The sequence below is a fragment of the Xenopus tropicalis genome, chromosome 5, assembly GCF_000004195.4.
Source record: "Xenopus tropicalis strain Nigerian chromosome 5, UCB_Xtro_10.0, whole genome shotgun sequence".
In the NCBI taxonomy this organism is placed as follows: Eukaryota; Metazoa; Chordata; class Amphibia; order Anura; family Pipidae; genus Xenopus; species Xenopus tropicalis.
Window position 1 is genome coordinate 77,134,478 of NC_030681.2, and position 21,983 is coordinate 77,156,460.

Genomic DNA, 21,983 nt, shown 5'->3' on the forward strand with positions numbered 1-21,983 from the left:
AATCAACAAATTAACTCTAAAAACCTGCAAAAGATTCCTGAGGCTTTTAAAAACTCCCAGCCTGGTTCATTACTCAAAACCGCAATCATGGGTAAGACTGCCGACCTGACTGCTGTCCAGAAGGCCATCATTGACACCCTCAAGCAAGAGGGTAAGACACAAAAAGAAATTTCTGAACAAATAGGCTGTTCCCAGAGTGCTGTATCAAGGCACCTCAGTGGGAAGTCTGTGGGAAGGAAAAAGTGTGGCAGAAAACGCTGCACAACGAGAAGAGGTGACTGGGCCCTGAGGAAGATTGTGGAGAAGGACCGATTCCTGACCTTGGGGGACCTGCGGAAGCAGTGGACTGAGTCTGGAGTAGAAACATCCAGAGCCACCGTGTACAGGCGTGTGCAGGAAATGGGCTACAGGTGCCGCATTCCCCAGGTCAAGCCACTTTTGAACCAGAAACAGCGGCAGAAGTGCCTGACCTGGGCTACAGAGAAGCAGCACTGGACTGTTGCTCAGTGGTCCAAAGTATGTCATTCGGAAATCAAGGTGCCAGAGTCTGGAGGAAGACTGGGGAGAGGGAAATGCCAAAATGCCTGAAGTCCAGTGTCAAGTACCCACAGTCAGTGATGGTCTGGGGTGCCATGTCAGCTGCTGGTGTTGGTCCACTGTGTTTTATCAAGGGCAGGGTCAATGCAGCTAGCTATCAGGAGATTTTGGAGCACTTCATGCTTCCATCTGCTGAAAAGCTTTATGGAGATGAAGATTTCATTTTTCAGCACAACCTGGCACCTGCTCACAGTGCCAAAACCACTGGTAAATGGTTTACTGACCATGGTATTACTGTGCTCAATTGGCCTGCCAACTCTCCTGACCTGAACCCCATAGAGAATCTGTGGGATATTGTGAAGAGAAAGTTGAGAGACACAAGACCCAACACTCTGGATGAGCTTAAGGCCGCTATTGAAGCATCCTGGGCCTCCATAACACCTGAGCAGTGCCACAGGCTGATTGCCTCCATGCCACGCCACATTGAAGCAGTAATTTCTGCAAAAGGATTCCCGACCAAGTAGTGAGTGCATAACTGAACATAATTATTTGAAGGTTGACTTTTTTGTATTAAAAACACTTTTCTTTTATTGGGCGGATGAAATATGCTAATTTTTTGAGATAGGAATTTTGGGTTTTCATGAGCTGTATGCCACAATCATCAATATTAAAACATGAAAAGGCTTGAACTACTTCAGTTGTGTGTAATGAATCTAAAATTTATGAAAGTCTAATGTTTATCAGTACATTACAGAAAATAATGAACTTTATCACAATATGCAAATTTTTTGAAAAGGACCTGTATATACCCTTCTATTTTAAACAGATGTGGAAAATGTTGGCTATTCTTATAAAAACAAGTTGACAGTTCACCTTTTGGTTTACTTTTAGTACAACGTAGGCAATATTCTGAGAAATAGCAATTGCTCTTCATTTGTGATTTTGCTATTTTTTATACACGAAGAATGAAAACATATAAGGTACAAAGGATTGCAGAACTGTTATAACTGGCCTCTATGCTACAATACATGTCCAGGTAATATTGTTAAACTAAAACTGCCCAACCCAGCCTGGGAATGCACAGCTTTAAATTGTCCAGATGTCGATCGGACAGGCTTGATTTTTTTGTCGTATTGGGGACTGCATAAGTTACTTGATGCAGTCTTCGCTCCAACTTTTCCTTTCCCCTTCATTGAAATGTTTGGCCCTGAGGTGGGCATATCGAGCAAAGTGCTAAGCTAAAGAAACAATTGGATTTACGGAACATCTACTTTACTGCAGATGCCAGCTGTCTGCATGTTTAGTGCTACTGGTGAGTGTTTTATACAAGCAGATCAGGACTAGTCTCCCTTGCCAGGGTATGCCTGCAAATCCTGAAATGTTTATTTTGCCTACAAGTTATCAGCACTACATGAATATCAAAAAGCAGCCACGGAAAATCAAAAGAATGTATTAAGCACGGTTTTATTTAAGCATTAGGTAGATGGTACAGAGATTTTCAGTACATTACAATTGATCAGAGTCTAACAAAGAGAATTGAGACAAACTCCCCCTCTTCCCAAGAGAACTTAATTTTTTAGTTTTTAATTGTTTTGATGTTTACATAGTACCTAGGGTATGATTCCACATAGTCCACTATAATAGACTTATCAATGTATTATTAATGGAAAATATTTTGCTGAAACAATAAACAGAATTTATTTCCTGGCAGGTTGCAACTTACAGGCCATGTGAATCATATGACTTTGTTCAAAGGCAGCCAAATGTCTGTCTGGGATGTCAACACCATGACCATGCTCATACTCTGAAACACTAACCACTGCACTAGCAGTGTTTAAGGGGGTTGTGTTATTTAGACAGCAAAAACACTAACTATGCAAAATATTGGTCCTCAGTAATAAGCAGTAGAAATATCCCAGAGGAGCAACAGAAAGCTTTCAAAAAATGTGTGCTCAAAAAACAAAATAACAGATGGTAAAACCCCTATTTCAAGGAAAGCAGATTTTTCAAAACACTACAAGAAGTGTTGATAAAGACAAATGGAATATAACTGAACTATATTCAATAAGGATATAGACAGCATTACAGAAAGACAGTGGGAATGGTAAAAAAGTTCAATTCAGAGCTAGGCAAGTTTTTGAAAGCTTTATCTAACGGTAAGGGTAACCCCCAACAATTCATTTCCAAATGAATTATAAAATAATTAAAAATCCTTCGAGATGTCCCAGTAACTCCCTATGTTCATTACATAAAGCTACCTAATCATGGTATAAAGGAAATCACCACACCAATTCACAAGGGAGAGTGGATGAGGTTACAGCACTGTCAAATACAGCAGAGTAGTCACATGCACAATGTCACAGGTTTCTTTTTTTTTTTTTATAGACAGGATGAAAAAGGCATTGATTTCAAATGAGATGCAAACTGGAGCAGGATCTGGGCTGCTTTACAGCATATTGTTTCCACACAATTGGAAACAGCTGAAAGTTTTGCAGAGAACAATCCAGTTAAAGACAAAAGGCCTGAATAATGTTAGATTTCATGAGGTTGATATTTCCTGCATCACTTCATCCTATCACTAGCATATCTCTGCCATTTTAATGAATGATGCTCTTGTAACAAGCCTAGCACCATCATTAGAATCAACTGAATGTATATAAAGCCTGTCCCAAAGAAATACATTTGAGCAGGTGCTAGCACCAAACTGTTGATTTCATAATAAAACCGTTTTTCTTTATTGTTGTTAACAGTGAAAAGAAATTACCTACAGCCCTGAACTACAGGCCTGAATGTAGGAGAACACCAAGCCTAAAATATGATTTAATTCTGGGACCAAAATTATGGTGGGCGGAAACCTTGTCTGTGGCAAATTTTTGGAGACACCTGTAAAAAACAGATGCAATGTGTAGAACAATGTGCATTTTTACATGTGCTGTTGAGTCTCATACAGTCTGTGTTTAACGCATCTACATGCACTTTAATTTCACAGCAAGAGTGGCATAGAATACCTACACACTGGAGAGAGCATTCATGCAAGTTATCTATCTCCTTGTTATAATAATGGATACAATTTAAACTCATACTAGGAATATATTTAGGGCTTTCAGCAACTACTAGGTGATGGATGTAGAAAGCATGGCCCCCGGTATCTAAAAAGCACCCACCACCTCTACCATTAGTTTTCTTTTTGCGTTTCTTCTTCATTATTTCTAATCAACTCTGCTGTGGTTGGATCTTGGCAAAACTGGTGAAAACAAAATTGTAGTCATTGAACTGCGCAAACTGGCGATCCAGACGTCTAAAGCCTTCAATCTTCTGAGCGCAACTGAATGCTGTCCGACATTTGGAACTCTAAAAAAAACATATGCAAGATTCTGTTAAATAAAATGCAAATTAAACCAAGGGAGAGGGTAAAGCAGGGTTGTCAAACTCAATCACATAAGGGGGCCGAAATCTAAAACACAGGCTCGCGGGCCAAATTTTTTATTAAAATACTTAGTAAGATACTAAGGGGTATATTTATCACAATGTGTAAAAAGTGGAGTAAGACATTACCAGTGATGTTGCTCATAGCAGCCAATAGATGCTTTGCTACTGTTGAAATCTGATTACTGATTGGATGCCTTGGGCAACATTACTGGTAATGCTTCACTCCACTTTTTACACAGCATGATAAATATACCCCTTAGTCTTAGTTACTATGTGAGGAAAATGGAAATTAAATCAGGCTGGATGGTCAGACACACTCACCAAGGGCCACATAAAACAGTCAGGGGGGCCGGATTTGGCCCCCGGGCCTTGTGTTTGACATATATGGGGTAAAGGCTCCCACAAAGTTTAGGCATTAGCATACCTTAAAAGGAGTTTCTAATATGCAGCCTATTTCCCCTATCGTTTACAAGATAAAGTCTTGGTTCCACCAACACCATCAGAAAATATGTTATGTATATACTAGTTTGACAGGCTCTGGCTGGTGCTCTGTTTCTGCAGTAAAAAGCCAATCAGAATCCAGTACAGGCAGCTCTGAATTGATTTAAATGCTAGCCATTTGCTCTGGCTTCCAACTGGATCCCTGAGCAACTGAGAAGATATCACAATTGGTGACCACAATGGGTTTAACTGAAACTTTGTAAAATGGCTTTGGTAACAAGACACAAGACCATGGTGGTAAAACACTCCAGAGGAGCTAATGCTCTGGCATTACAGCAGCAGAAAATTTACTAAAATCACACTAGTGCCCTTCACTGCTTCTTCAGAGTTCTTAGTGGTGCCTAGCACACACCTGTACTCCCCAGATTTGCCGATACAGATATGGAACCGGTTATCCAGAATGTTCAGGATCCGGGGGTTTTCAGATAAGGGGTCTTTCCATAAACAGTATTTCCATACCATATAAGTCTGCTAAAAAAAAAAAAATTTAAATATTAAATAAACCCAAAAGGATTGTTTTGCATTCAGTAAGGATTAATTATATCTTCGCTGGGATCAAGTACAAGGTACTGTTTTATTATTACAGAGAAAATAATTTTTTTTTTTTAAATTTTAGTTATTTGATTAAATAGAGTCTATGAGAGATGGCCTTGTAATTCAGAGCTTTTTGGATAACAGGTCTGATACCTGTACTGGATCTTACTTGCAGGCAGGAAAACACTTGAATAGTGGCAGTAGATTGAGTTTTAAAGGGATAGTATATTAATTGGCACTGGACAATCCTACCTACAAGGTAAGGAGCAGCTATGCTCTGACCTATCTGAAAGCACATTAGGTAAAAGTTGCTATAAAATATGATCACTACAGGAGGAGTCAGGAGCACAAAATTAAGTTGCAGTTATACAAATCATAAGAGAAAGGAATTGTATATGAAATGGTAGAAGTACACAGTTAACAAATGGGTAAATGTTCCAATGTTTTCTCGTCATGACAAGAACTGATAGCATTACAGATAGGCATTTTCACTGGCACATGCTTTTTTTTTTTTTTTTTTTTTTAAAGGTAAATTTTATTGGTTTTACAACATCACAAAACAAAAATACAAAACAATATTTAATATACTGACATTGGAATGGATGGTGTCGAGTCAGGTTTAGGCCAATACAGACAGGGGTACTATTGCTAGGGATTGTAGTTGTCACAGTGTAGGTGGGTGTGTTTAGATCTGTTGGGTCAGTTACAATTAGTGTAAGGGGGTAAGCTATGCGTCCAGATTGTCTTGATTATACCAATTTTCCCAGATCTTGTCAAACTTGTCATTTGCCCCCCTTGTTTCGTAGGTTAATTTGATAAGGGGAAGAGCTCCATCCACTAGCCTTCTCCAGAATGTTAGGGAGGGGAGGGTGTCTCCCATCAAGTGCATAATTACAGTTTTTTTGGCGTAGAACATGAGCGTGCACAGCCTAACTCTGGCCGCGTTGGTGAATAGTATTCCGTCTATGACTCCTAGCAAGCAAGTTATTGGGTCTACTATCTGCGGTGTACCCAGTTCACTTGCTATCACTGGCACATGCTTGACACTGTTAGGGCTCTGGTACCTGGGGAGATTAGTTGCTCTGCCGCATATGCCATCCCACCGGCGATTTACATTTCCGGCGGTGGGATATCATATCGGGGAGCGGGCGATTAGTCTCCCCGTGTACCAGAGCCCTTATCCCACAGGAACAAAGCTTTTTAATTGGAATAGATATGACAGATTCTCTTTCAAGTACAGAAGGTTTACACTAAAGTATTGCTATGCAATCAAGAATTAACTAAATCCATACCTGATTAACAAAGAGGGTGGTCACAAATTTCCTTGGCTTGAAAACATCCACAACTTTACTAATCAGATCATCGTAGGTTGTTAAGGATACATTTGTTTCAAAACTAACATATGAAAATTCTGGTTCTGGAGTGATGTGAATAGTCCAGTAAGTTCCCTAAGAAGAAAACATGTCAGGAATTCATAAATCTCAGTAAGAGACTTAAAAATTTAATTACTGCAGTACTTAGTATGTCTGGTAAGATATTACAGGCAAAGCATAGTACCTACCATACTTCCAATGCAAAAGCTTTACTTTTCAGACTTTCTGTTAGGCTAAGGGCACACACAGTTGATCACCTGCTTTCTTCCAGATCTGCTGTTATGCACTCCTTCCTGTGGCTCCATTGGCAGGCGTGGTGTTGGCCTGTGTGGAACTGCAATGAGCAGATAATGTTGCAAAAATGCATACTTTATCACAGATATCCACTCAGTGCAGCTCCACATAGGCAGACATCATGTCAGAGCTACATGGAGAAGTGCATGACAGTAGATCAGCTATTTGTATGCGGGTAGGGGAAGCAGATGATCCACTGCATACCCCCCACCCTCGTTTTATTTTTACATGATCTCATTTAGTTGGGCTTGTTTAGAAAATGTGCATAAACATTTAATCATCCAAATTACAGGTATTAAAGACCTACCCAATTCCATAGACTGTAGTAAACAAAGACAGCAAAGCATATATGCTCAGTGCCCTGTTTCTCACTCCTCTTTAGATTTAGAGCAGTGATCCCTAACCAATGGCTCATAAAGCAACATGTTACTCACCAACCCCTTGGATGTTGCTCTCAGTTTCCCCAAAGCAGGTAATTATTTTTGAATTCTGACTTGGTGGCAAGTTCAGGTTGAATAGAAACAAGATTTACTACCAAATAAAGCCTCCTGTAAGCTGATTGTGTGCATAAAGGTTACCTAATAGCCAATCTTAGCTCTTATTTGGCACCTCCATGTACGATGCTTGTGTTGCTCTCCAAGTCTTTACATTTGATTGTGGCTCATGAGTAAGGAAGGTTGGGGACCAGTTTTACAGTAATCCAAAACACCCTCAGCTTGTTGTATTGTGACGTGTTGCAAGCAAATTCATTTCAAGTCTCAGAATCTATCACTTCACAATGGAATCAGGTAAGGGAGCTGTTGTATTACATGCTTAACTTAAGTGATACTGGAAATAATCAGAGTAACAGGATTCCCTTTCAATATATGGAATTAGGTATATCTGTACTAAATAAACTAAACTAAAAAAAACACATTCATTTTTGGTTCAGACAGTGTTTATGCACCTTTTCTACAGAAGCTGAACTGAATGAGCTCAGGTCAAAAAGGAATATGCTGTGAAAGTGGCAGGTACATGCCAAAATTATAAAAAAAAAACCCAACAAACTACTTACATCTGATTTCATCCCATTCATCGAATAACCACAAGGGCTGAACATTGTAGCATCAATGACAGAACCTGTTATCAGGTCACGAATTCCACTCACCTAGGAGAAAGAACAAAAATATTTAAACTTCTTACAAAAACAGGTCAGCAAATAACTACCTTAAAAAAAACCAACATTGAAAGCAGAATTGCTGGGCACCATGTCTGGTCAATATAGGTTTCCACTGTGCAGGCTTCTGGTCAAGAATTGCTATTACAAAGCCTTAACCTAGAAGTGGCATGGCCAGAAATGGTGGCCACTAACCATTCTACACTGAGTTTTGAGTTCAATTATGAAGTAAAAGGGCAATTGTGGGGCATCTGGTTTGTGCATTGTAGGGGGCATGTGCAATGGTTCTATGTAGAAGATATGTATTTATTTTTACTCATGTATAGATTTTAGGTTAAATCTGAAAAGCAGTGGCAAAACAGAAGGCGTTAAAGACACATATACTAACACGAGTGACATCATTTGCAGTAACACCCTCTTTCATGTAAAACTGGTCCATAACTTCTGGGTCAAGCTCACTCATTAGAATTTCCAGTGTCTGATCTGGTTGATTGATAACATATCCATCTGGAATGTCCAGAGTATACAAATACCTATAAATAGAAAAACCAATAAACTGAGACACTTACCCCATCAATTTACTTTATAGTGTAAAAATGTGTTTTAGCCAAGACTTGTAAGAATAGTTTAATTAGCAAAACCCTACCCATGCAGTTTGGAATTTCCTGGCATGATGCTCTTCTTAAGGTGCAAAATGAATTGCTGTAACAATAACAACATTTTCCATACAGAGAAAAAAAAAATCTAACATTTTATTTTAATTGCACTCACTGCTTCCTAAATAGAATATAACAATGTGAAATTAAAATGTGAAATGAAAACGTGAAATTAAAAGGGTCGCCAATAGGCCACTTCAGTAGCAGGGAATCATCTATTCAAATGTGCAGTAAACCCATTGCCCATGTAAAGACTTAAGGTGGCCATACATGGTAAGATCCACTTGTTTGGTGAGGTCGCCAAACGAGTGGATTGTCTCCTGATATGCCTACCTACAGTGGCTGATATGGGGCTAATTCATTAATTTGGCCCTAGGGCCAAATTACTGAATTGCAATGGTGGGCATAGGCACCGTTGGATTGGGGGCTGCATCAACAAGCAGATCTGGCCCCCGATCAGACAGAAAATCAAGCTGCCCATGTATGGGCACCTTTCAATCAGTGGTAAAGGGTAAGCTCATAAGAACACATTCAAAGGCTACTTCTAATTGTTGTAGTTTACCCTAACCATCTCTTTGAAATATAACATTATTCTTTTGACTTTGAAGGTGCTGCCCTAAAGCTCCTCTTTATCTTTGGATTTAGCAAGAAGGTTAAATGACTTTTACACAATTAGTGCAATTTATAAATTAAAGCCTTTTGTAGTTATGCTGATTCCACTGCTGGAAATGATTAAGATTATAGCACAGTAGCAGGAGATGTATTAAATCAAGACATTGTACTACTTACATGAGAGATTTTGGTAAAGTTGTTACATCTGAGGGAAAAACATTTCTAACAAACTTGCATTACCACTTCTCCTTGGTTTACTAAGAGAACACTTACCAGCAATCAGAATTTATTCGCCCCATGCAATATGCTGCTCCATCTATAAGAGAAATAAAAAATGTAAGATACATTTCCCTGTCAAACACTAGATGCAAAGTTTATTATAATGGAAACATGGGCCACATAAAATGCATTACTGAAACAAGGTAGAGCACTCAAGTGGGAACTTGGGCAAAGAAGCAATTTATTCAGAAATAGCCAATGTGCTCTTCTTCAGGGACCAGAAGCATTGGAAATTTCTAAATATGATTAAATCACTTTCGAGTGTGGTGTCTTGCTACAATATTTTCTTATTACATGCAACCGGGACAACTGACCTAAAGAATCAAGGATAATGCTCCTCTTTGTAGGGATATGGGGATCCATCCTACATAGTGTGGCAATATGTTTTAAAACAGGATTCACAACAATTATACTAACTGCTAGATAAGACTGTTAGAGAAACTTCAATTTGCAGTTTACTTACTAGGGAAAATTTGATTTAGGAATTCAACTTCTTCCTGGAAATTCCTATGCGGGTATTCTTGATGGTCTGGTTTCATAAAATTCTTGCGGGAATAAAAAAAATTCTGCAATATAGAAATAAACAAGCAAATTAAAATTTGCAAACTCCTCTCAAGACTTCTAAACAAAATGCTATAAAAAGAATTTCCATTTGAAGACTGCTTTGGGAAATTTGGGCGTTATTAGCAAAAGTATTTGATTACCACAAACTTCTTAAAGATCACTTCCCACTGACAATGCAATGTTACTCATGTAGCACCAAAAGACAGCCAATGACGTGGTTATTATGTAGTCAGCAATAAGGTTACAGTTGTGCCTTTAGCGAAACATTTGCTGCTTAGTTTCAGAGAGCAAAGTAGTGGTTTGATGGAAAGTTAAATAGTTTTACCTTCAAAACTACTCATGAAGACCAGCAATTAAAAACCAGTACTCAACCTATATATAGCAGTACTTGAAAATATATCACTTAAATCTGCACTTAATTGTAGGATATTCTATGCCATTATAACCTTTATGTTGTATAACCTGACATAACTACATTTGCAGTTGGACAAATCCAGGCAATAAGCTAGCAGGACCAAAATGCACAAAAGTTTTATTTTCAGTTTTAGTTTAATTAGCATTTGGGCATATGCCTTTCCCAAGTAAGTGGTGAAACAAATACTGCATCAGAGGAATGCAGGAAGGAAAGAAACGAATGTCTAAATTGAAAAAAGTATTCATTTGAAGAGTTGTTTACGTACTTGGATGCCATCAAACCCGCAATACTCTCTGGCGAGCTCTAACAGGGGAACCAGTGCTTGCAGTAAGAGGGTGGTACCACATGTCTTCAAAATGAAACGTCTCTTGGAGACAAACATGCTACTCTCACTGTAAGAAAGAAATCCATTAAGCACATTAGTGTGTCCGCATATAAGTGAGCATAAAAGCACAATCCCCCATCTTCAAAAACATAATGCTCAAAGTAACACTGCTGTATTGTAGCACTAGGCTTTAGGGTAAGAGCACACAGAGCTGTACCCCAACTTCTCTTTGCCTGCAGAGAAACGGAAGCTAATGCTCTTGCTGTTTCTTTGCACTGACAGGCACTGCATTGGCCTGGATGCAGATATGTACGGTATATTTGAGCATGAAAACACATAAGTATGCATTTTCAGGCTAATATCCACTCTCTGTGCTTGAACACATGCCAAAGCAGTACCTGGGTAAGTTGCCTAGTTGATCTAGTAGATACTACTCGAAGACAAACTTGAAGGTCAATTATTGGCACATTTTGGGTGAACACTTACTACATGAAATTCAGAACTAGGGACCAAAAAAATTGAAGGGGAGGAGCTGGGGCTCTTCAAAGTACGAAAATCACTAATATGCATGCACGCAAAATGACACTGGAGGGAAATTTAAAAAAAAAAATCTACATGTGTTGCACAGTGATCCCCAACCAGTGGCTCGTGAGCAACATGCTCACCAAACCCTTGGATGTTGCTCTCAGTGCCCCCAAACCAGGTAGTTATTTTTGAATTCCTGACTCGGTGGCAAGTTTTGGTTGAATAAAAATAAGATTTACTACCACATAAAGCCCCCTATAAGCCGATCGCGTGCATAGAGGCTACTTTATTGCCAATCTTAGCCCTTATTTGGCACCTCCATGAAGTTTTATCGTGCTTGTGTTGCTCTCCAAAAGTCTTTTTACATTTGACTGTGGCTGACGAAAAAGAAAGGTTGGGACCTCTGGTGTAGCATGTTGGCGCTATATAACAGAAATAGTAAAGTACTAACAATGAATGTATAAGTCCCTGTACTTGCAGAAGTTTAATTGGGGGGGAGCTAACCTAAAACTGTTCTATACTGAATGAGACATTATCATCTGGCACTTATGGGCAATACAAGCTTCTATTTCACAAATTTGCATTCAAAAGTGTTAAAAGGGATAGTTTAGAGTTATATTATGTTAGTGAGAACATACCTGAGTACATAAGCTTCCTGCTTGTCAGTTTTCGTCACACTTATGATCAAACAATGCACATTCTCCAAAAGTTTGTCCCACTCAAACCTATGGGTAAAAAAAAAACAAAAAAAACATTTTTAGAAAGGTATCACAGTAGTTTTATTGTCTAGAACAAAATTAAGTGTTCACCTTACAAAATGACCAGGTAAAAACAGCATTTCGCTCCTCTACTCTTCAAACCAAGTTAAAAAATGCTGCAAAAACCAACCATCTGATCCAGACTCCATAATGTGACTTGTGATTCACACAAAAATGTTTTATAATGAGTAAGTCACAAAGAAATGAGCAATTCAGGACTTATGTATTTTAAAGGAAAAATAGTGTTACAATTGCTCAGCCCTTGCTCCCCTCCAGAGGCTTTCTTCCCTCCTCCTGAACAACATGACTGAGGGCAACCAAACTAACTTGTTTTACAGTACCTGGCTCACAAATCAGAGTAGCACTGTGGGGGTTGGCAAGTGCCATTTTGTGCCGCTTCAGGTTCTATTCTCTGCAACTTTTGTCCAAAGCATGCAAAGCCAACACAGACCTGGCTTTAAGTAACATGCTTGGTTTGTCTCTGCTAGAGATCAGGACCTAAAGTGGTACAGGACAGTGCCTGTCAACCTCACTGAGCTGATTTTTAGAGCAAGTTGCAGCAGACTAAATAAGGGGAGTCACCTTTCATGCAGTTCAGGACATAGATTTTGGAGGGGGGACAAGGTATAACTAGCTTTAATTCCCTTTTAATGCCTTATATTCTCTTCATAAAATGTATTTCTAAACTGTTCTGAAAACACGGTCTGTAAGCACGTTTTTTGCACTTTTGGAATTAAAGGCTATTTTGTGGATCAATGACATAAAAAAGTTAATTTATTACTTTATTAAGAATAAAGATACGTAAATGTCCATCCATCAAAATTGCTGAGAATCCATGCTTACATCAAAACCCCAAATTGCCCAAAGTGTTGACAACTGTAGTATTTATACAATATGAGGCAGAAGTCAGCTGTGCACGCTGAATAAGTATTATTCCATGGGCGCAGTTATGAGTAAGAGATGGGATGAGTATGTACTGATGCATAATAAGAGAAATCAAGGGTAGTCTTGGGTTAAGCCCCGATAATGGATCCATGAGCCTCAGACTTCCCAGGGTTATCCATATTATAAGTAAGCCACACTATTACTAAAATGTTATCTATTCTGGATTTAACCAGTTGTATACCAAGATTTGATTATGTTTTCCAAGCTCTTGCCATAGAATACACACAACTAATTAATTACCATACATATTTATTGCCTCCTGCAAATCTTTTATGTAATAGGGCCTCTGTCAGAAGAACAAGTCCAGTTCCACTTGTAATCATAATATCCTCCCTTGTGTAGAAACAAAGCTTTTAGGGACTGCCACAAAATGTGGATATAAAATGCACTGACAATAGCCTCTGAAACACATGTGAAAGGGAAGAAACATTTTGTCAACTGCTCTGGTACAATGTAACATGTATAGGACTTGTTAAATTTGTTTTGATTCCAGGCTGCAACACAACAAAATGCGTAAAACTGCATGATGCCGGCCAACAGTCTACTACATCTCACAACCTGCTTATTTTTTCTACCATGGGTCTGCAGAACTTAAACAACTAGGTTTTTGGTACTTATTACATGAGGCTAGACATTCCCAACAACTTACTAAAATGCATTAAATAGATACAATAATATAGGCATCTCCATTTATAAAAAGGGGATGGTGAGAATGATTGGTTGAGAGAACACATTTACCCTAGAAATAGCTATGGCTATATTTTCAACCACAACAGCAAAATTAATTGTGTATACAATGTTGCCAACCCTTCCAGCAAAGCACAACTTTTTAAGGCATTTCTTTATGGTAGAATGGATTTGTTTTATGCAATAGTCTTTAAAATGATTAACTGATGGCCTACATATAAACTAAATACATTGTATTAAAATGGTCACGCCAAATCCAACTTACAAACCCACATCAACCAAAATATACCACCACTGTGAAAGGGGTTCATTTACAGGAACAAACTGACCATTTAAGGGTGTTAATTCATGGGAAAAAATGCAGTAAATCTGAGAGATATGCCAATTGCTGCCTAAATAACTGAACAAAGAGACTAAACATAACAGTGAAAGATGTTGCCAGGAGATGCAAGTTTAACATATTATATATCTCTTGCTCTTCTCTTCACTATGGCTTCTGATTACATATATTATTTAAATAAAGTATCAAGACATTTTTTTCTCCAGGCAAAATTATTTCACAGAATGCCTTGTACACATTTCTATACTATCACACTATATTTTAACTTATTGTTGGCAGATCCAAGTTCATTTTTCAGTTGCTTTTAATGCTACACAAATATCACATAGTATAGCTTGCTGGCATTATAGATTGATAAACGTATGCATGAATATTTTTTCCCACCACCGGTCTGAGGATGCGGAACAGAACAGCCCAGAAACAAGAAGCACATACATCTTATTGTAAAATGCTTCAGATTATGCTGGTGTATTTTAAATACGTGTAAATTAAAATCAGGACTTTCTACCCTGGTAAGCACTAGTGGCAGGCTGGATTCACTTATACTGGGGAAGATTACTTGGAGGTTAAGGCAAATGGTTTACCCAATTTATATTTACCAATTACAGCTGTTTCTATTGAACTGACATTATAACGGGTATGGACACATGCTATTATAGGTAGCCCCTACACTTGTCCATGATTTCATTCAGAAGCCATGTGCTTGCCATTTTAAACACCTACTGCAGTTTAAGCCATAATTGCTATTGGTGGAAATTCATAACTACAAAGTATATGGTTACAATATATCTGCCAACCACTCCCACACCTTGTGTCTCAACCCTTTCTCCTTGTAGATTGTAAGCTCTTTTGGGCAGGGCCCTCTTCACCTCTTGTATCGGTTATTGATTGCTTTATATGTTACTCTGTATGTCCAATGTATGTAACCCACTTATTGTACAGCGCTGCGGAATATGTTGGCGCTTTATAAATAAATGTTAATGTAATGTAATGTAACCACAAGCTCAGCTGAATAATAACTGGTATTTGAAAAATGCTAGGTTTTTTATAAAGCAATTAATCTTATAACATAAAAATTATTATTTTACAAAATAATTCATGATTTATTAATAATGTTGCTTAATTTTCTGCAGAGCAAGAAGCTGCATTAAAGCAACCTAAAAATTACAGCAATAGCTTGCAAGATTCCAGAGAAAGTACAAGTAGGACTTGCTTTTCCTTTATACATAAGGGTTAAGCTTGAGATCTGCAAGGGGGCACACATTCCTCAGATTAGCATAACCAAAACCCAAGTTGATTGGCTGCTTGAAAATGACACAGTAATAGGGCAGAGCTATGAAAAAGCACTCACGTGTATCTGCAGTAGGCACACACTCGCAAGAATGGTTTCTCATGAAAAGGGCGAGAACAAAGCCTTAGTTCCCCGATTATGTTTTAATGCCACGTACATGTTTTACATTTTGAAATTCAATGTGAGACAAAAAATATTGCACTCTAGCAGATACTAAGAGTGCATTTCACTGGGAGGGAATATTATGCACACTGGGATCATTAGAAAACCAAATATGTTGGTTCATATACAACACAGCAGCACGAAACCTGGCAAATTATAACTTGTGTTTCCATTTTTCTTATACCATGCCACACTTTTAATACAATAGGCTTAGTTAAAACACTGGTATGTATTACATCTGCACACTTTCATTCAAAACATCATATAAAATCTTGATGATTGGTGGATGGATGGAGGGGAAAAAAAAAAATCAATAAAAGCAGCTCACTTTACAGTTACTGCAGAGGTAATATATCTTCCCTGTTAACTACCCACCAGGAGCACTGCGACACAAAATAAAGTAACTCTCATTGCCACATTTTTCAATTAAAATAACAAAAAAAGCTTAAAATAAAAATCCTAAAACTAATATGGATGATTTTCTCATTAGCATATAAAATTAGAGATCCGTTAAGGATAGCGGCAACAACTTAAAATTTTTTATTATTATTCAGTATTAGTGGATCTATAACAAATACTATTATTTCTGTACAAGCTTTGTCACCCTGTCTGAAGATATATAAATACACAAGGTACTAAGTTACCTATACATTGTACCCTTATAAGGCCACATAAAAGAGGGAAGCCATTTGGCAACGTGTGCAAACCAGGAGCAGGCTCTGACCCTGAAAGTCTCACTGTGGCATGAACAGGCGCTGCAGCCCCACCCTCCCCATGCATTTAGGACACATCAGGATTTAAATCTAAGATATCATGCTTCTTATGTCAGAAATATGACAGATTAGAATACAAACCAGAAAAGCCAATTTTTTTTTTTGCACAGTTAGCTTAAATTACATCGCTGTCACTACAATACATGCCATATTAACAACTGTGAGATTACTATAGACTGTCAAATAAGACTACACGCTATATACAGTAGAATTTTACGTTTTCAGGGGACCATGAAAAAATGGAAATGTAAAACAAGGGAAATGCCTTATGCATTTTATATTGGTGGGACCACCAACAGTGAAATACTAATGTAAAATTGAGCTTTCACTGTGTATATTGACTGATAGTGTGTATGTGGAATAAAGAAAGAAATATATATCAGCAGACTGTCTAAGTAAACAGATTTCTAAAGAGATGAAGCTTTTTTTTATTAAAAGCAAGAGTTTCAGGTTGCTGAAACCATTTAATGTTCACTTTGGGGAAATTGGCAGTGCCACTCAGCAAATATGGGCATGTTCATTTGGATATGTATAATGCTGACATCCCTTTTGGTGGCAACCCCAGGAAAGCAGGTTTTAGGGATGACACATGTATTCTGTATTAGGCGTCAGTATGCTTTCAGAGTACTGCAGGCCCAGTCATTTATTTTAGGTATAGCACTGGAATAAAGGGCACAACAATTGCAACAGAGAACATACGAAATAAGCCTTAAGTCAACTGTTAAGTATACTAACAGCAGCCCCTGCGGCCACACAGAAGCCCAAGAGTAAGGCAAGTGTATAGGAGAACACAAAATGGAAGCTCCCAGGCTGCCTCATGCCCCAGTCTAATAGGAATGAAAGGGGAGGGGGGTGTCAAAAACTAGCGGCGCCTCCCATCCCCTGACACAGCACGTTAGCCTGTCTGTTCTGAGCACATGGGGACCTACCTAGCCCATTCCTAGCCATGATCCTACCTCAGGCTGCCCGACTGCACCCACACAACGGCTGTATGAATAGTCAGAAGCGACGGGCGGGGGAGACAGAATTTAGTAGGCCCAAGCCAATGTGATCAGGCAGAAATGCGTGGCTATAACCTATAGTGCTCTGGGAATCTTCTGCTGGATTAGCATTACTGCAAAATGGATGAATGACCTTGAACCAAATATATAAATGTACAGGAAAAGTATATGAGCCACTGTGTTTTCCAGATAGCAGGTGTATAAGGAAAGGCTCATGCTGGCCAGCAACAAGTAGGCTGCTAGAATATGTATGTTGTATACAGACGCAATATGCCTGCTGCTGAATAACAGCGCTACTGTCACGCTATTGACAGCTTAACCACCTACTCCGCTTTATGCTGAATTTCCCTTCCAAGCCCCCGCCCCCCTTACCTTGGGATGTCACGGAGGTCCCCGGAACCTTTGCTCTCGTCCTGCTGGCTAAACCAGACTTCCAGCAGCTTCTCTGTTCCCTCAAAGAAGTGCGCGGCGCTCTCCTCCATCTTCATCTTCTCGCCCGCCTCTCCCTCCTCGGGCAGCCGGAGACCCACCGACAACGCAGAAAATAACTTCAAACGGAAAAAAATAACTACCTGCTGATAATGTCCTTCCCGGTTCTTTTTTTCTGGTCCTTTACTTAAAATAATTCGTAGTTTCTAATTATATTAGATTTGAAATTTAGCCTTTAAATATTTTACGTCGATAATTACTTTATTATAATTTTGGAAGGTGGCATTCGAATATTATCGTTGATTTCTAGGAGGTGTTGTTAACGATGGATAGTTAATTTCTCCGGTAAAGTCTCTTTTTTTCCTGTTTTATTCCCTGTTACAGAGAACGCGGCTGAGCGAGCGCTAGCTAATATCGCCGGCCATACTGTGTAAAGCGAAGATTAGCATCCAGGAGCTGCGCTTTATACCCGGCGCGTCAGTGGGAGTGACGTAACCCTTATCGGATTGGTTAATATGGTCCTGCAGTCCCTCAGCCTATACACGTGCTGCTAACTTGTAGTCGATTGGCTCTTTCCAATGTCTATCAAATTTGTCCCCTCCCCTTCTTTACTCTTAGTAACAGGAGTACTAAAGCCCCGAGAGTGAGTAGATGTAGGGCGGTGAATGTCAGTAACTGCGGGTCAGTATTGGAGAGGAGGGGGGAGATTAATGGTTTCATATTGCTGGCCTACAGCGTTATTTTGCCTTCTCTCCAGTATGAGGCAGTCGTGACGAGTTACCTGGCGAACAGGATTGATTTAAACGACTCGCGTTCCACACAATGGCTTATAAAAATATCAAGATGCACGCACATTCTGTTTATACTGTAGGGCCCGTTTTGTGGGAGCGGCACATTTTTCAGGGTTCGCGAAGTATGGGAAACGCGGCTTACTGCACCCGTTACGTTTTCACTACGAGTTTTACTTCTGTTTATCTAATTTGCTGCGCACAAATTTAGATTTATGAGACCAAAAATAATACTAAAGTACAAATTTCAAGAAAAATCTGGATGACCAAACACATTTATTATTGAAAATAAACGTAACGCGAAATCTTTGTGGCTCACTTAGACACAGCTTTCTTCATAATATCCCAGTTCTTTATTTCCACCAGAAAGCCCATCACCAAAAGCATAAAACCTATACAGTGCCCCCAAAATGGATGATCAGAGAACCCAAAAGAGCACCCCCAAAAGGGAACGGTCATCATTCATGCAATTTTGGTGATGTCCCAGAGAAACACAAGTAACATTGTTATTTTTTTGGGACGTTTGAAACCCAAGCAGTCTTTCTGGAAGACATCTGTCCAAACCAGACTGTCCAGTTCGGACAAGTGGCAACTCTGTAGGAAGAGCTGCTCAGGCCAGGGCAGAAGTTTTAAGACTTTTTGGATTTATGTCTACTTTTTAATGCAGTGATGCCATCAGGGTGCATCTTGGCTAACTATGCCCCCTATTTGTGTGCTCTGCTCTTTCCATGTTCTCCATATGTTAAGCCATCATCTTTTCGCACCATCCACACCTACTATCATAAATATCATCTTAAAACCTTCTCTGATGCTACTCCTAGAGTTGCCACCTGGCTGGTATTTGACCACTAGCTAGGGCCGGGACAGGTATTACAAACTCACCAGCAATGTACTTGCCAGTGAAGTTTTAATACCTTGTGAATCCCTCCACTCCCTGACTCTGCCGCCCGATCAAGCCTTTTAAGCCCTTTAGTTCCTACTCTCTCACAATGCAGAGCTGAGGAAAAACAGGATTATCATATCATACAGAAGATACGTAGGGTAATGTAACACGTAGTGATTCCAGGCATTTTGTTGCCATCACAAAATATGGTAATGAAGCTTGGAGAGGAATCATTCACAAATTTACAAACATCTCTCATACTGGCCTGGTGCATATATAATGTAGTTTCTATAATGCAGATGTACTGATCTGGTAGTAAAGGCGGCCATCATCATAATGTGTGCATAGGGCAAAATTGACATGACTTGAATTGTTGCTTCAAATGATTTATACATTTTTTGGTTTTCCGGTCCTTTTACATTTCTCATTTAGTTACATAGTTAAGTTGGGTATTAAAAAGACCAAAGTCCATCAAGTTCAACCCCTCCAAACAAACCCCAGTGGACAGATACACATGTAAGTATACCGATGTACCTATACACACACACACATATATATATAAACTATACTGTATATACCAATACCTATACTAACTGTAGATCTAAAGATCACAATAGCCTTGAAAATTACCTTTGTTTAAAGGGACAGTAACACCAAAAATTGAAAGTGTATAAAAGTAATTACTATATAATGTACTGCTGCCCTGTACTGGTACAACTGGTGTGTTTTCCTTAGAAAGACAACTATAGTTTATATAATAAAGCTTCTGTGTAGCCACGGGGGCAGCCATTTGCAGGAGAAAATGCACAGGCACATAGCAGATAACAGATAAACCCCATTATATTCTACAAAGCTTATCTGTTATCTGCTATGTGCCTGTGTCTTTTCTCCTTTTTCCCAGCTTCAATGGCTGCCCCCATGTTGACATAGCAGCTCATTTATATAAACTATAGTAGCGTTTCTGTTGCAAACTTACCAGTTTTACCAGTGCAGGGCAACTGTACATTATATTTTAATTACTTTAAAACACTTTCATTTTTTGGTGTTACTGTTCCTTTAAGAAATCACCCAAACCACTCTTAGTTAATAGAATCTGCCATCACAAAATAACCCAGCAGGGCATTCCACAACCTCACTGCATTCCACAATCTCACCATGAAGAACCACTTACTCTTGATTCAGCTGAAAGTTCTGTTCCTCAAGGTCTAAAGGGATGGTCTCTGGTGCAATGATCTTTTCTATAGGAAAAAAAGATACCCCAACAACCCCAACCTTGACAGTCTACCCGGTCTCGCGTGCCTCCTTGTGTGCGCGCGCGTCCCGTTGTCCGCATGCGCGTGCATCAAAGCGCACATACATGTCAAAGCGTGCATGTCCGCGACGCGTTGACGGCACCGGTTCTGCGCATGCGTGGGGGGTATTTAAAGCTATCAAATGCCTCCTCTTGTGCTATGTTGTCTGCGGCCTTGCCTGGGAAACTAAGCCTGCCTGATTTACCTTACGACTTTCTGTTGCCGATCCTTCGCTTGCCTGACTCTGATTTTCAATACTGCAGTAATTATTCTCTAATTTATTAGGAAATGGGGTTAACACCTAATCATGCATGGAAAAAAAAAATACCGTCAAATACCGTGACACCGATATAATTTTGAAAAATACAGTGATATAAATTTTTGGTCATACCGCCCAGCTCTACCATTTAGTGTGCAACTCACATTCATGTAATGAATAACCTTACGCTAATCAACACTGAACCTCATTTACAAGTTTGCTGCTCAGTTAAGTCAAATCACTCTTGAAAGTGGCAGCATCCTGCCTAATTTAGTATCAGTAAAGATATAGACAGTACTGTCAATGCCACCTCAAGATCATTAATAAACAAGTTTAAAAGCAAAGGACCAAGGACAGACCCCTACGATGCTCTACTAATAACACTAGTCCAATTAGAAAAAGCTCAATTTTCCACCAATCTTTGTAATCTATCCTTCAACCAGTTGTCTAGTACAAATAAAAATATTTAATAGTCCAAGTACAAATATTATGTTCCAGGCCAGTTTTTCATTTAACCAGTAACCTTCTATGTGGTACTGTATCAAAAGCTCCAGCAAAGTCTTAAGTAAATCGCACCAACTCCCATCCCAAGTTGAGGTTCCAGCTCACCTCCTCATAAAAGGCAATTACAAGATTTATTACACATAAAACCACACTAGCACAAACTCATAGGGGCACATTTACTAACCCACGAACGTCCGAAAAGCGTCCGAATGCGTTTTTCGTAATGATCGGTATTTTGCTATTTTTTTTGTAAATTGTCTCGACTTTTTCGTAGCGTTACGACTTGCGCGAATTGTCGCGACTTTTCCGTAGCCTTCGCGCCAAGTACGAAAGTTTCGGATTCATTCAAGCTTCAGTATCGTGACTTTTCTTGGGCCAGTTTGGAGCTGCAGAGTGCCATTGAGTCCTATAGGAGGCTTCCAAAATCATGCAAAGTCTGAAAGTTTTGCCCGCCGTTTACGAGGGCTCAATACGAAAAAGTCGCGACAATATACGAGCAAATCGTAACAGCTACGAAAAAGTTGCGACTTTTCGCGCAAGTCGTAACGGCTACGAGAAAGTCGCGACAATTTACGAAAAAGTCATAACGGCAACGAATAAAACGCAAATAATACGAAAAAGTCGCAAAATGTTCGTTTCCAATCCGAATTTTTCCCATTCGGATTCGTAGA

At 39.2% G+C, this 21,983-nt stretch overlaps 1 protein-coding gene across 2 annotated transcripts; it reads right to left on the reverse strand.

Moving 5' to 3' along the window:
- Positions 1-1,982: 1,982 nt before the first annotated feature.
- On the reverse strand, positions 1,983-18,187 carry amd1 (adenosylmethionine decarboxylase 1). 2 transcript variants are annotated; one of them, XM_018093907.2, is made up of 10 exons: positions 17,530-18,187; positions 11,839-11,925; positions 10,616-10,742; positions 9,835-9,937; positions 9,366-9,408; positions 8,213-8,357; positions 7,723-7,815; positions 6,294-6,449; positions 4,820-4,938; positions 1,983-3,888 (listed from the first exon to the last, which is right to left on the reverse strand). In XM_018093907.2, the coding sequence occupies exons 1-10, from the start codon at positions 17,643-17,645 to the stop codon at positions 3,747-3,749; spliced, it is 1,131 nt and encodes a 376-aa protein (XP_017949396.1). In that variant the 5' UTR covers positions 17,646-18,187; the 3' UTR covers positions 1,983-3,746. The 2 variants fall into 2 exon arrangements, with proteins under 2 accessions (XP_017949396.1, NP_001017143.1); NM_001017143.2 differs by lacking the exon at positions 4,820-4,938 and having other exon boundaries at positions 3,266-3,888; positions 17,530-17,994.
- Between the last annotated feature and the right edge of the window lie 3,796 nt (positions 18,188-21,983).